This window comes from Quercus lobata, chromosome 9, assembly GCF_001633185.2.
Source record: "Quercus lobata isolate SW786 chromosome 9, ValleyOak3.0 Primary Assembly, whole genome shotgun sequence".
Taxonomy (NCBI): Eukaryota; Viridiplantae; Streptophyta; class Magnoliopsida; order Fagales; family Fagaceae; genus Quercus; species Quercus lobata.
In genome coordinates this window covers 24164249-24178964 of record NC_044912.1, presented here as the reverse complement: position 1 = coordinate 24178964, position 14716 = coordinate 24164249, and the positions used below count along the sequence as shown (strand labels likewise).

At 33.7% G+C, this 14716-nt stretch overlaps 1 protein-coding gene across 1 annotated transcript; it reads left to right on the top strand.

Moving 5' to 3' along the window:
- The first annotated feature begins 11299 nt into the window (after nucleotides 1-11299).
- Nucleotides 11300-13209, top strand: LOC115961445. Its single transcript, XM_031080429.1, has 2 exons — nucleotides 11300-12799; nucleotides 13117-13209. The coding sequence occupies exons 1-2, from the start codon at nucleotides 11300-11302 to the stop codon at nucleotides 13207-13209; spliced, it is 1593 nt and encodes a 530-aa protein (XP_030936289.1).
- Nucleotides 13210-14716: the final 1507 nt, after the last annotated feature.

The window sequence follows — 14716 nt, the reverse complement described above, 5'->3', positions numbered from 1 at the left end:
CACAAGAATATGTAATTATTTATAATGTGGTGTAATGTATAATATGTTTTCTGAAATTTTCCAAATATAATAGATTAGGATTAGTCATCTTTAGAGATTCTAACACTCAAAAATTTTCTCTGAGCTCCCTAAATATTTTCCCTATTTTTTGATTGCATACAATACAAGCATCACCCATTAATATTCATTATGTATCTCTCTCTACCAATGCAAGAACTTCTTCAAGTATTCTCTCTCTCTCTACAAATACATCTTTTAATTTGCTCTTTTTATCTCAATTACTCTTTATTTGCATAATTTGAGTGAGTTTTATTACTATTATTATTCTTTTTGAGATAACTTGTGTCCTAGTAGACTAAACTTTCTCAAACTTCAAAATTATTATTTTGGTCGATTTCAAATTTCTCCTCTCAAGGAGATCACCATCTCCATGCATGTCCAAACTTGATGATAGCAAACAAAATTCATCATTAGATTATAGGATTATCTTAATCAATATTAAAATGAAATCAAAGGCGTAAGATAAAGATTTTGTAATAATCGATTTGTCAAACTATTGGTAGAAATATACAAATACATAGCCAAGTAGATTGTGTTTTGATATAAACTCAAATTTCAACGTCCAAAAACACTAAATATTAACCCAAATTAAATTAAACCAAACACTAAAATGCATAAACCCAAAGCAAAGTTGCTAAAAACACAAAAACTCATTAACTCAAAGCAGAGTTAATAAAAAATAAAATATCCACCAAAAGAAAGAAGAAAATCGAAAAGAGAGAGAATGAAAAAGTAATCACATTTTTTTATAGCCAGAACACGGACTGAATGGGAGAGAGGTGTAAAGGGAGTAATAGCAAATTTATGAATAAAAAAAATGGAGAGAATAGGATTAAGAGAGAGAGAGAGGGTTGGAATAAAATTTGAAATGGGTACACTTGACAATATAAACCATTTAAAGAATCAACATCTTAGTTCTACAAGGTCAATTCGGAGTGGCTTGGTATGTTTATAAAATATGATCAGAGGAACTATAGATGGAGCAATTAGGCATACATTGATACCAACTCAAAATGTTTTTAAGTTCAACTCCATTGACAATTATGAATCTTTTCTCGGATTACACCATTTATCTCAAGTTTTGGATATAACGAGGACAAGGAGTCAAAATGGAGGAGTAGGGTTGGAGGAGAGTGATGGTATGATGGGTAATAATGGAAAGTTATAAGAGCCAAAAAGAAAAAGAAAAAAGGAGAGGAATGTTTGAAATAGGCTGATGATGATTCACAATATGAAATTAGCAAAATTAATAGTTAATCCTCCATTATTATAAATTGTATAGATTAGTCATAAACCCACACGATGCCTAAGAAAATTTCAACCAATATATGAAGTTAATATATGCAAAGAACATAAAATAGAAGGCCATCGAATTTAAATGTCCTTTTTTTTAATAACAAAATTCATATGACCGATTCTAACTAATCTGTTGAGAATCCATAGCCGGCCCCAAAATTTTGAGACTAAGGCTTTGTTTGTTTGTTGTTGTTTTTAACAAAATACATGAAGATTTTTTTGCCTTTAATCATCCCTAGTCTGTTAATCTAGAGACTTCTATCATGCATCAACAAATAACTGAGTACATGTATCTTTAACTAGAACTATCTTGAAAACAGAAGAGAACTAAAAATTTCTACTAGTAAAATTGATTTAGGCTCAAAACATAGGTACAAGGTAGTCATCAGTTGGAATGTCTGGCAAAATAAAGCAGCTGCTAAACGTAAGAGCGGAGAAAAACAAAAAGAAAAAAAAAAAAAAAAATTTGGAAAGAAGGCAACCCTTAGGACTCCAAATCCCAAATCCAACATGGCAGCACAAGAGCACAGCAAAAACAGGGGTTAAAGCCTACTCTATTAGTTTTTTTTTTTTTTTTCAAAGCACTATACAATTTGATATTGGACAACCAAAGTGGTGGTGGTTATAAGATTTTTTTTATTTTTATTTTTTAGGATAGCTATTAAGTAACTTAAATTATACTAATTATAATAAAATGAGAACTTGAATATACTGATATCACATAAAAAACACACAAATACATAAAATTTTACAATTTGTTTTTTATAAAAGAAAAGATAAAGTGAGAATTGAGAATATGTTAAGATAAGAGTAATAAGGTGAAAAAGAGTCTAAAATGATGATAGAGAAGAGAAAAATGAAGAGAGAGAGAGAGAGAGAGAGAGAGAGAGAGAGAGAGAGAGAGCAATGAATGATAGTTGTTGTGACTACAAGTCAAGCTACTAAGGAGGGCAGAGTTGCTACGACTACAAAACTAAGGAGAGTAGAGTTGTCGGAGCCACTAAGGAGAACTCACAATCATGGTATCTCTCTTGGTATCTTTTTTGGAAAAATAAATTTAAGGATTATTTTTATGGAATGTGTTAAATGAGTTATGAATCTGAATGATTTAGGGTTTTTATTTTTGAATGGGCCTTTTGTTGAATATTTTGTTCATTTATTGTTGTTTGAGCTATTTTTAATGTTATTTAGGCTTCTTCTTCTTCTTTTTCTTCATTTGTTTAAGCGGTTAAAGATTATGTTTGGGGGGCTAAGATTATTTTTGTTAAACCCAAATTCTTGGGAATCTAAAGTCAAATTGTTCAATTTTTTAGGGCGGACAAAATAAATTGGTGTAAAAATAATTATGTATATAATTTTTTTGGGAGAAATTTCATTTTACTATCCTAAACTATATCCTTAATTATACTTTGCACCTTAAATTTTTTGAATGCACGTGCAAATTGTAACAAGGGTCATAGTTTATGATGCAAAATGTGTATTTGAAAAGTTTAGGGTGCAAAGTATAATTTGAAATATAGTTTAAAATGGTAAAGTGTAATCTAATTTTCCTTTTTTTTTTTTTTTTTTTTTTTTTGCAAGTCAAGGTATTCTAAGCAACATGTAAAACCGCTGCAGAACCAAAGTAGTTATTGAATGAATAGGCACTTTTATGGTCTTAATTTGTGCTTTTGTGTGTGTACTTTTGACTTAATCTTTGGTTTGTTTCTAGTTAATATTATTGCTAAAGGGAGAGCATGGAGATGTAGATTTGAGGACTACTAGTGGACAATTTGGCAAGTTGACTTTTAAAAATATTGCAAAAGAGATGGCGCAAGAGAAAGAAGAACAAGTCAAGACACCTTTAACTCTATATGATATTTTGAAATCTTGGAGTATAGATGAGATTGAGCAATTGAATAGTGTTTTGAGGGCTGGAGAAAGGACATTATTTATTGCTAAAGAGGATGGCTATGATGAAGATAGTGCAGGTGAAACTCTCCTATTTTCTGATAAGACTTACACACAATTCATGAAGCTTCTTGATCGTGGTACAAAAATTCCTACACCATTTAATAATGTAGGGGAGTTTCCCAAGGTTAGTCCTGAGTTGGCTCCTAAAAAAGAGGTTGTCAATGTCGGGGATTACATGGTAACTCTGAAGTTGGTCCCTATCCTCAAGCACTTGCTTTCCAAACACAAGGATATTAGTGCCACGTCCATCTTAAGGCCAAGGGTGAAAATGTATTTACTTAACATGTTATGTGGGTGTATATATAGCATGATAAATACGAAGGTTGTGAATATCACAGAAAATTTGCTTCTCAATTGGTGGACATGCTTGAAGATCTTACAATTCGCAGAATTTAGAATTCAATTCGCCTTTGATCATTTGAAGAGAGTTGCACATGCTTACCTTGGTCTTCACGTTAGAAAAGAAGTAGATATTACCCTTGATAAAATTGATACAGAGATTCAGGCTCTTGAAGATAATCGCAAAAACGTAATAGCTGCAAAATCTACAAAATCTAACTTATTTAAGGAATGCTTGAGGGAGGCTTCGATATTGAAGTATGGGAACGCGGGCACTTTTTTACTTTATAGGTGAGCTGTGGCCTTTAAGGGAAGAAGAAATCAAATCTAGTTATCATTGTTTCATCGCTTTGATTGTGCAGCATTTGGGTAAGGGGAATGTATTTAAATACCAAACTTATTCATACGTTATTATAAGCTGTTAAAGAAAAGGCATGGACGTATGTTATTTCTTTTGTATTACTCTGCCTCATTTATCATTTATGTACCACTAGTCACGGATTTGCACGTTGCGCATGATAAAATTTTTAGGATGATCTTATTAAATTTATTTTTTGCAGTATGAACTAATTTAATAAATAGTAATGTATTTTATAATAATATTTTCATTTATTATAGGAACAATCACAAATGTAATATATATCATTTTTGTCGTACCACAATAAAAACAATACAATTTTTCTCAAGAATTCAAAAGGTAGCAAAATTTTTATGTATCATTAAAAATTATATAAAATTTGAAAATTATTATTTTTAGTTTTAAACAAACTTTTTAAAATCCAATTGTATCTACTGTACAATCAAAAACACCAAAAACGTATGAAAAAAAAAATCAACAAAAACTACAATTCAAAAAAAGAAAGGGAAAAATAAAAATCACTTCAAAGTCAAACTTTTTCTTCTGAAGATGTAAAACATTTCAAATGTGATGTGATTAAGCCCAATATCCAATGTATAATCAAATTCAAAAGTTTTAATAAGATTTTGAAGTGATGTAATAGAAATATGTCATTATTCCCAAGAAAAAAAAGTGATGGTTATAACTTTATATATAATGATTGTAACCAAGAGTACAAAGGGGAAATTTAGAGAAACTTTTTTGTAAAAAGAAGAAGTATTGTTGTACGGCACCGAGATCCCAAGACCCATATAGGCCCTTGGGCCCAGGCCCAACGGGAACAGCCCCATTGCCCTAAGCCTTTCTTGGATCTGCCTTAGCGCAAAAACCAATTTTGGGCCTTGAATTTTGATGTGTGCTCGGCATAAGCTTTCCCGAACAAGCGTATTAGCCGTGTCTGGGTAAATCATGATATGCTCGGTAAACTGCATTGCCGAGCACTATCAACTAAGCTGGAACCAAGTTCCAAGGCCATAATCGTTGCACCCCACTCTCACCTAAAAATCCACTTAAATCAGATAATACTGGACCTTCAATAGCACTAACAGAGGCTGAAATCGTAATCTCACCACTGACCTTGGCTATAAATAGCAGAAGTTTGGAAGGAAGAGGGGGTTCAGAAAAATAGAGAGAAAACAGTCAAGTGAGAAGAAGAAACTGAGTGTTGCTTTGAGTCTCTCTGCCGAGAACGACCCAGAGTAGGAAATCCTCAAGCCCACTACAAATAAATTGTGAGCCCAAGAGAGTTAAGGCCCAACGGCCTCATTCCTGGTTCCCACAATTGTGTTAATACTATCATAATATAATCTAACATATAAAAAATGAATAGATAAATAAATAATTTTAAACACAAAATTGAATTTGTTTTCTTAAAAATCTCAAAGAATACACAAATGAGATAAGGAATATAAGCAATACAAAATATTCGTAAATGCTTAAAACAATTGCTCAAGCATCTAAAAATATCATATAATGAAGACATAACAATTTGCTGCTAATTGTTAAACAAAATATTTACAAATAGTGAAAGGAAACTGTACAAATACCATCTTCTTCAACTGCATTAACTGTTCTTCATCGTATTGTCCAGACTATCCTACTGTTTTCCAAATAAACTAAAACTTGATAACAACACAAAATATGAACATATTATAATATGATTTTTCCCTAAATTTGATCAACAACATTAAAACTATTTTGTGTTGTAAATAAAATGATAAAAAAAAATACTTGCATCAAGTAACACATAAATTAGTCAATAATAAGACAATGGGAGTACAAATCTCTTAAAAAATCCAACAAAAAATGAAAAAAAGAAGAAGAGAGAGGGCAAGAAATAACCTTTTTGTGTGGGAAAATACACATAAAATGGGAGAAAATGACAAATTTATAGTAAGGGGATGAGAATAAGAAGAGTCAAAATAAAGAAGGATAAATGGACAAAATTATATGTAAAGTTAAAATTGTCTAAGAGGAACATGTATAGACAATACTTAGTTATAACATCAAAATCAAAGTAGGTGAATATGTAAAGTTAAAACCGCTTAAGATGAATTTGTAAAGCTAATGTATTTATATATTTAATATTGTCAAAAAAATTAAAAGTAAAAAATAAATATGAAAAACAATAATGATGTGGCGATGGGAAAATTATTGAATACTCTGGAAATACCATAAATATATACTCTTTCCTCTCACATAAATTGTGAGTCCCACCATAAATTTAATTAGTGAAACCTACAGTTATGTGAGATGAGGGAATACGCATTTATGGTACTTTAGGAATACCCAATAATTAACCGTGGCAATGACGTGAAGGATGAGGTGGCTAAACAGGAGTGTAGCAATAATAAATGCTACACCTCACTTTTAGATATATATATATAGATATAGATGATATTTAGTGGTACTCATTGTCTTCACCCACTTACGTCTAGTTGCTCACTGACTCACAGTTCTCTCTAGTTTGATTTAAGGAGGAGGTTGAAACGGTCGAAAGAATTAGGGATTTTGATCCCAAATAAAGTCTGACGTGTTTGCACATGAGGCTACTCAAAGAGTTGTTTTTTTAACTATTTATTATTTATTTATTTTATAGTTATGCTGATGTGGCATTCCAGCAGTAGTCTACATGTCAGAAAAAATAATATTATATTTGGACCATTAGCCACGTTAGTATTTTCCATCTATCACTTAACGGCAAAGACGACACAATACCAAAATGTTAGAGACTAAATTAACACATTTAAAAGATTAAGTACTAAATTTACAAATAGAATAAAGGTTAAGTACCAAATACATAATTTACCCTAAAATTTTCTACACTCAAAAATTTATGCTAACTGTAGAGAGTGAAAATTTTCAATCAATCACAAATTGTGACATCATACCATTAAGTCCATATGGTATGATCAAAGCAACCAATTACAAGACGCCATGTTCTACTTAGTGTCATTGAATAAAAATTACAAATAATACCTAAGAGCCAATTATACGTTGACATGTGTTATTATTTTTAATTTAAATGACATAAGCAGTTTAATTAAATGTTGCCATGTGTTATTTTAAATTAAAACGCTTTGACTAATCAAATAATGCCATGTGTTCCTTGGAGAATAAGACATAAAGTCCCTCCATTTAAATTATAATACATGTCATCAATAATAGCCAATCACGTGTCATCAAACCTCCCGAAAACCCTATAAATAGAGACTCTCATCAGTCTTGTGGAAACACATTCAGAAGTCTTGAAACTTTGCTGGAATCAAGCTCCAAAGCTTCCAAGAACTTCAAGAATTTCAACCTTTGAATACGAAGAACATTTGAAGAGAAAGCATTCCAGTCATCCTCCTAAATTTTAAAGTGTATTGAAATCAAACTCAAAAGCATCCAAAAACTTCAAGAGATTGCAAGTTAGTGAAGATCTACGAATTCAAGCCTCTAAAGCCCCCAAAGAACTTTCATTACAATCTTCGAAGACAAAGAAGATTTGTAGAACACAAAGAATGAAGGATTCCTAACAAACACATAGTTATAGATACATTGTAATTTTGTTTCAAAGATCTCTCGATCCATTTCCCAATCAAATTGAGGAGCATCTAGTGTTCAAATAAAGATTATACTTGAATAAAAGATTTTTCAAAGAGATCGAACCAAAGGAGTATTCTGTTGTAATATGATTTAATTGCAGAGAATTGTACCTACTCGTTCCTTAATATAAATTTTCATTTGTCAAAATATTTCGATTGTTTGATTTTCAAACTTGAAATTTAGTGTTTACACTAACAAATAAGAACTAAATTATATTTGTCATTATTTTATTTTGAGTTAGAATGATTTTTGTTTATGAGTTTATAAAAATTAAATTTATCAATGTTGCATTGCTGAAAGCTATATATAATTTTTAGCATGAAATAATATATCTATATTATCCATAAATTACGAATAATAATTTAATGTTTTATTTATAAGCATATATAATACTATATGAAGCCTATATATATAAGTATTTTTTATACATGTATACATATAAATATATAATTTTATATATACTGAAAGTTCAAAAACGTGTAAAAACACCTTTGAACGTTTAGACCCCCAAATTACAACTTAATCAATTCAAGCAATATGTCAAACAACTAGTGTGCGGAAACTTAACATATGCTATCATACGAAATTGATTAAATACTATCTAAGCCATAACAGATTAAAATCCACAGCAGATAAATAAAAAGGCAAAGATAGAGAGGAAGGAAGATGCAAACACAAAGACAACACGCGATGTGTTATCGAAAGGAAACCGAAGCCCTCGGCGTAAAACCTCTCCGCCGCCCTCCAAGCGGTAAACAATCCACTAGAAAATGTAGTTGGGATACATGAACAACAATAGACCCTCCAAGCCTAATCTACCCGATGTACCTAAGCCTTCCAAGCTTCTTGCTCCAACGAGGTTGCGCCGAACCTTTTTCTTTTCTAGCTTACCGGATTCCGCTACTAGACCGTAGCATCCGCCATCCTTGGCATCCTCCAATGTTTCCCAAAACTCCAAAACCACTCAACACTCTAAATGGGTGTGGGTAGTGTTTGGATAGAAATCTCATCTCAATAGGTATGACAATGAGAGAGGGAATGAGAAGAGACTACAAAGGTTTCTCTCTAAGAATGAGTAGCTCTCTCTAATTGGGTGGGTGTTTTGAAGAAACCTCTCTTAGGGTTTTTCTTTCTGAATAGCCACACATATCTTGTGGGAATGAGGGGTATTTATACTGGTGTGAGAATGGAATACGAAGAGTCAGTTTTTCCAAAAACAGGGCTGGCTGGCGACTTGACCTCGCGACTTGACTGAGTCGCGAGTTCAAGTCGCGAGCTAACTTAATGGCCAGTCTGGATTTTTGTCGTGTAGTGCTCCAGGTGGCGTGACTGTTCAGCTCCCCTGCATGCTCTGCACGTGAGCAACTTTTGGCGGCTTGCAAGCCGCGAGCCACCCGCGAGTCCTAGCCGCGAGTCTCTGCTTCACTGCACTGTCTTGAGCATTTCTTCACACTCTCTCACACACTACCCTTACATGATTCCCACCTAAATACAAGGTTTCTAAGTGCTATATTACAAGCAAATTTGTCATGGAATAAAGCCAACACATGGTTGATTAAATTCAACCTTACATATACTCAAATCGAGATTTATACTCATACGTTTCTTCAAGAACACATTATTTTGTTTGAGCTTTGCTCATTCATTAGTTAAAGCTAAACTTGGATTTGAGTTTGAGTTATTTGCTAAATAAGTGAGCATAAACATTTTTTCTAGTCAAATCAAGATGTAAAGTTGTTTATAAATAACTTAATTTATTTAAAGCTCTATGATTAAAGACGTTTATAGAATCTCTTCTTGCTTAGCTGTTGGTTAATTTCATGTTAACTTGGCCATGCAAGGTTGCTTTTACGGGAGAACAGGGCAAGGTTGCTTATTCATACGGTTCTACCAAAATATCGACTATTATTTTTTATGTTGAAACAGGCACATGAAAGCCTACATTCTTTTGTTTTCCTTCGTTTCTTTTAGGAAAAGTAGCTTATTGTGTAAGTTTTAAAATTTTAATGAAGAATGCAAATATATACATGCATACATACATACTAGACTCATTACATGCGCAAAGTGCGTGCAATAATACTCTTTTATTATTATTTATTTTTAGAGGAATTTATTTGTTTTATTTTTTTTTGTTTTGTTTAGTGTTATAATGCTTAAAAGTGATATATAAATAACCATGTGTATTTTTTTTTAAAAAGAATGTAAGGTAACATAGAAAATTGTTCAAAAATGAGATAAAGAACCGTAATAAGTTGAAACCCAATAGAACATTATGAATTTATTGATTGGAATAAAAATTGTGATAAGTAAGAAAATTTGAGATTTGAACAAAAAAAAAAAGATGATATACATTAGTGTGGATGGATGAGGATTTCTGATACTTGTATAGAATTTGGATAACAAAAATTTTGAAATGTTTTATAGAATTTTTTTAAAAAATGTAAAAATTTTGAAATGTTTTATAGAATTTTTTTAAAAAAAAAACCATAGAAATTTTGGGATAAAAATGAGTCGTTTTTATGTGAAGTAGTGGGTTTTTTTTTTTTTTTTTTTTTTCTTTTTTTTTGGAAGAAGTAATTTTTTATATATTTTTTTATAAAGATAATTGAAGTATTTCAATTTAAATAGATAACAAATACAAATAGTAATCAGACATTTGAATACAAATCGGTGGTGAGAATAACAATTTTTTTTCTTCTTCTATTGTATGTGAAATAGTATTACTGTTTTAACATATTTTGCTTTTTTGTAGGAAAAAATTAAACTAAAAGGGTATGTTATTTCAGAATTTGTATGAGAATATTTGGGTATGCCAAAATTTGAAGACAAAATAAGGGAATCCTTTTATTAATAGCGTATGTATATGTGTGTGTGTGTGTATATATATATATATATATATATATATATATGACTTCAATATTTGAGCCTTTAATTGATAATATCAAGATGTGAGACTGGGGACGTTAAACTCTACAAAGGGGGACTTGAGTTTCGGAAATAAACAGATGAATAAAGCAAAATGGATCATATCTAAGGATAGCTGTTTGGATTTAAAATTGAATGGTTAAATTAGAAAAATAGCATCTAGAATCGGCATATTAGTTGCTTGGAGTCTTAGACTCAGCAACAAGCGTGACTGCGTGAGATAATGATAACAATCTAAGAATCAATACCACGACTTAAACAAGCTACCTTTATTTTTTTTTGTTAAGAACAAAATGCTCCAACCACTAATAGAAAGATAACATTTACCACATTTTGGTCTGACACCTAAGTGAAAGCCAGTCGCAAGTAAGCTGGCCAATTGCTTAAAATCCATTTTATCTCACGAAATAAGGTTTAACCAAATCAATTATATAATTTTTTTTTTTAATTGAGAAACAAACATACACTGATACACAAATAAAAAAGAGGAAATAAAGTTTTAATGTAAATGCATATCACAAACTCTACTCAAAAGACTTTAAAAAAAAAATATTAATAACAGACAGGGAGGAAGGGGAATCCAACCAGACTGTGATGGAAGGAAACCCTCTACTTTACTCATTCTTCTTTGCAAAATAGTATTTTAAATGTAATGTAATTGAAACTTAAAAGCTCATATTGTTATTTGGGAGGAAAATACGATAGAGAGGAGGAGGAAGAGGGAGAGGTTCTATATGTATGGAGATTAAATATTTCGATCACCCTCATCATCTGTTATCGCTGAGTAAGCCGAAGTATGGTTCGAAAGATTGCCCGGTATGCTTCAAAAGATTGGGCTCAATTGGTACTCAGACCTACAATTGCAGTGCTGATGGTTGTAGATACGGCGTGCACGAGTCATGTGCCAAGCTCCCGCAAGAGGTGCAAAGCCCCTTTCACCCACCACACCCACTTACCCTACAGCGACACCGCCTCTATGTCGACAACTATAGTTTCTTTCGTTGCGGTGGTTGTAATAAGAATTGGCTGGGCTTCGCCTACCGCTGCGACGACTGCAATTTCCAACTTGATCGTGAATGCGCTTTTATGAGGCAAGGGAAAGAGCAACTTGATAAAAAACATCCTAACCACAACCATCCATTGGCACTATTTGAGAAGGTGCCCACGGAGCGTTATAAGTGCGTCGTATGTGGAAAAGCCTGCAGCTCCGATCCTGATCCAACCTATGGTTGCTGGGAATGTCGCTTGTTTATCCATGGACCATGTTTTGAGAGGAAGTTGCCACCAGAGATGCATCACTTCTATCATCCCCATCCTCTCACCCTCTCAGCTACACCAGCACATCTACATATTACTTGCGAAGCTTGTTATCAAGAGTTCGCTTGGGTCTGGTACTATAGCTGTAAACATTGCCATGATTTTGGGATGGATATTGGTTGCACTCTATTGGTTTTGCCCACCAGTACCAGCATCAAATCTGAAACTCAGATTCAGCATTTCCTCCACGGACATCCTTTGTCACTCCGTAACAATCAAGAAGTCCGCCCGTGCCGTTTATGTGAGAAAGGCTGCACAGGTCCTACCTATGTTTGTGACTACGGTAGAGATAACAACTACCGTACTTGTAGTAAGTACATTTACTTTCACAAATCATGCCTTGAGCTCCCACAACAGATCTACCATCCCTTCCATCAATACCACCTTCTCACCCTGCTGGATCTGAGTCATTATTCTTCAAGAAGATACAGAAAATGCAATTCCTGTCGAAAGCATGCCTTTTTCATTGCCTACATTTGTGAGAGTTACAATTGCGATTTTATCTTGCACGTTGAATGCAGTACTGTGGTGATGCCTCCCATAACATATCAAGGTCACAGTCACCTTCTACAATTCGGGGACCTTCAAAAATTCAGGGACGCCGACAAAATAGTAATAGAGATTAATCTACTTGAGTGCAGCGCTTGCAAATCCAATATTTCTGAATCATATGCCTTCACTTGTCTCTACTGTGATTTCAATCTCCATCTTCACTGTGGTCCCTTACCATATACCATTAAACACAAAGATCATATTATACATCCCCTCTTCCTTACAAATTCACCTCTTCCAGAGGAAGTGGAAGATGAGACAGATGAATTTTATTGTCATGCTTGTGAGGAAGAAAGAGATCCACTGTTACCCGTTTATTATTGTGCAGAATGTCAGTTTGTTGCTGAATTCAAATGCGTCTTCTCTCAGGTAAGGTGATATACAATCATATTATTTTTGAAGATATGAAAGTTTAAATCATAACCTATTAATTAGTTGCTAGCTAAGACCTTTTTATTCCAGAATTGAAATCACCGTGAGTTGTTTGTTTCTAAATTCATATCACTTTATAGTCTTTACTCTCTATAACTAAAACAAAAACATAATGGAAGTCATCCCAGGAAAGAATTCTAGGTAGCATGTTTTGTAACCGTATCAATGATAAAGATTGCATAGCATTGAATAAACCAGGCTTGTTAATGTCAAGTGCATTTAAATATTAATCTTTTGACCATTTTCAACATTAGAGCCGATGTGTAGATGGTGGAAATCAGTCATTTATAAACTATAAGACAGTGTGTAGAAAGGGTTATGAAGGTAGAACTGCAGAGACTACTTAATTCTCAACATTAGAGCGGGTGTGTAGATGGTTTTTTACTTTTTAATGGGAAGCTTCAGAATTTTATTAAAGAAAATCAAACTGATACATCATAAACAAGAAGACTCCCTAAACCAGGAGGAGTCTCTTTCTAGCCACACTTACGTGCCATCTGTGCCAAAGCATGAGAAGCTTTATTGGCAGGGCGTGGCACCTAGTTGACACAGCAAGAATCAAAAGCTCAAAGGGTCTGCTTCAGCTCTACCAATATAGGGTCCAAGGCCGAGAGGTCTTCTGAACGTTCCTTTACCTGAAATAATATTTTTGGAGTCTCCCTCCAAACAAACCTTAGTCAAGCACACCCTGCAAAGACGAGAGCTCTTTGGGCAGCTAGCAGTTCTGCTTCACCAGCACTGCCCACCCTTCTCCCTTTCCTGCTTAGAGCAGCAATGGGAAAACCTTCAAAATCCCTCACTGAAATGGCTATCCCTGAAGCATTAATATCTACGAAGATTGCACCGTCAAAGTTGACTTTGTCCAAACGATAGCTCCAATTAGCAATCTGAGGCTGTCCTGGGTTCTGTGGGGTTGATTTGTGGGCTTTGTATTCATCGCATAGCTGCTTAGCTACAGGGAACACCGTGGTAGGATCAATGAACACTCCTTCCATCCATAATCGGTTTCTATAGAACCAGATATCATATACCAAATACAAGTGTGATGATGCCGGAAAATCAATTGTAAGTCACACAGTCCTCACGTACTCAAAATAGCACCTGCACAAAAAAGAAAAGAACAGAGAGCACCGGTGTGGTGCCGGCCAAGTACCCTTTGAAGGTTAAGTTAGAACTTCTTAAAACTCTAGAGTGCTAAAACTAGGGGGAATTATGCGTACCTTGGTTAGTGAGAGTCTTGGGGCTTTTATAGTAGCAGAGAGTTGACACCTCTTGGTTTAGAAGTCTTTTCCTTATAGGAGTCCTCATAAGTGTATTTTGTGGAATCTTTTCCTTGTAGGAGACTAACATTGGCCGTGGGGCACAAGATATTTCCTTATATACGCATACGAGGAGGCCAAGCCAAGATTATGCCAGAACCATCAGTCTCGTGTATCTCCTTCAGCTTAGTGTCGTCAGGTTTTCGTCTTCCCCCAGTTGACCTCGTCAACTTAAAGCTGTAGACTTCCTATCGTTACTTGTCAGTGGGCATAAAACAAACCGACAGGTTTGTTTGGAACGTCACTCTGTGCCTTGACATCAATGAGTATATTTACAATTTTATCCTTATCAGCTGCCCCCTACTCCATAGCTTCGTCAGCCCAAGCTAACAAGGTATGGAGTTTAACTTTATTATTAATTTTTAGGAGAGAGAGAAAATCATTTATGGGTGATTACCTCAAGCAACCTTTATTTAATGTTTAGACACGTGGCACAACTCAATTGGCTTCACTTCTGGACGAGGGCATTGCTTCGTCTTCTGTGCATATCCTCCTTTATATATATCTCACCTCCTCCCTCATTTTCTTCTATTTT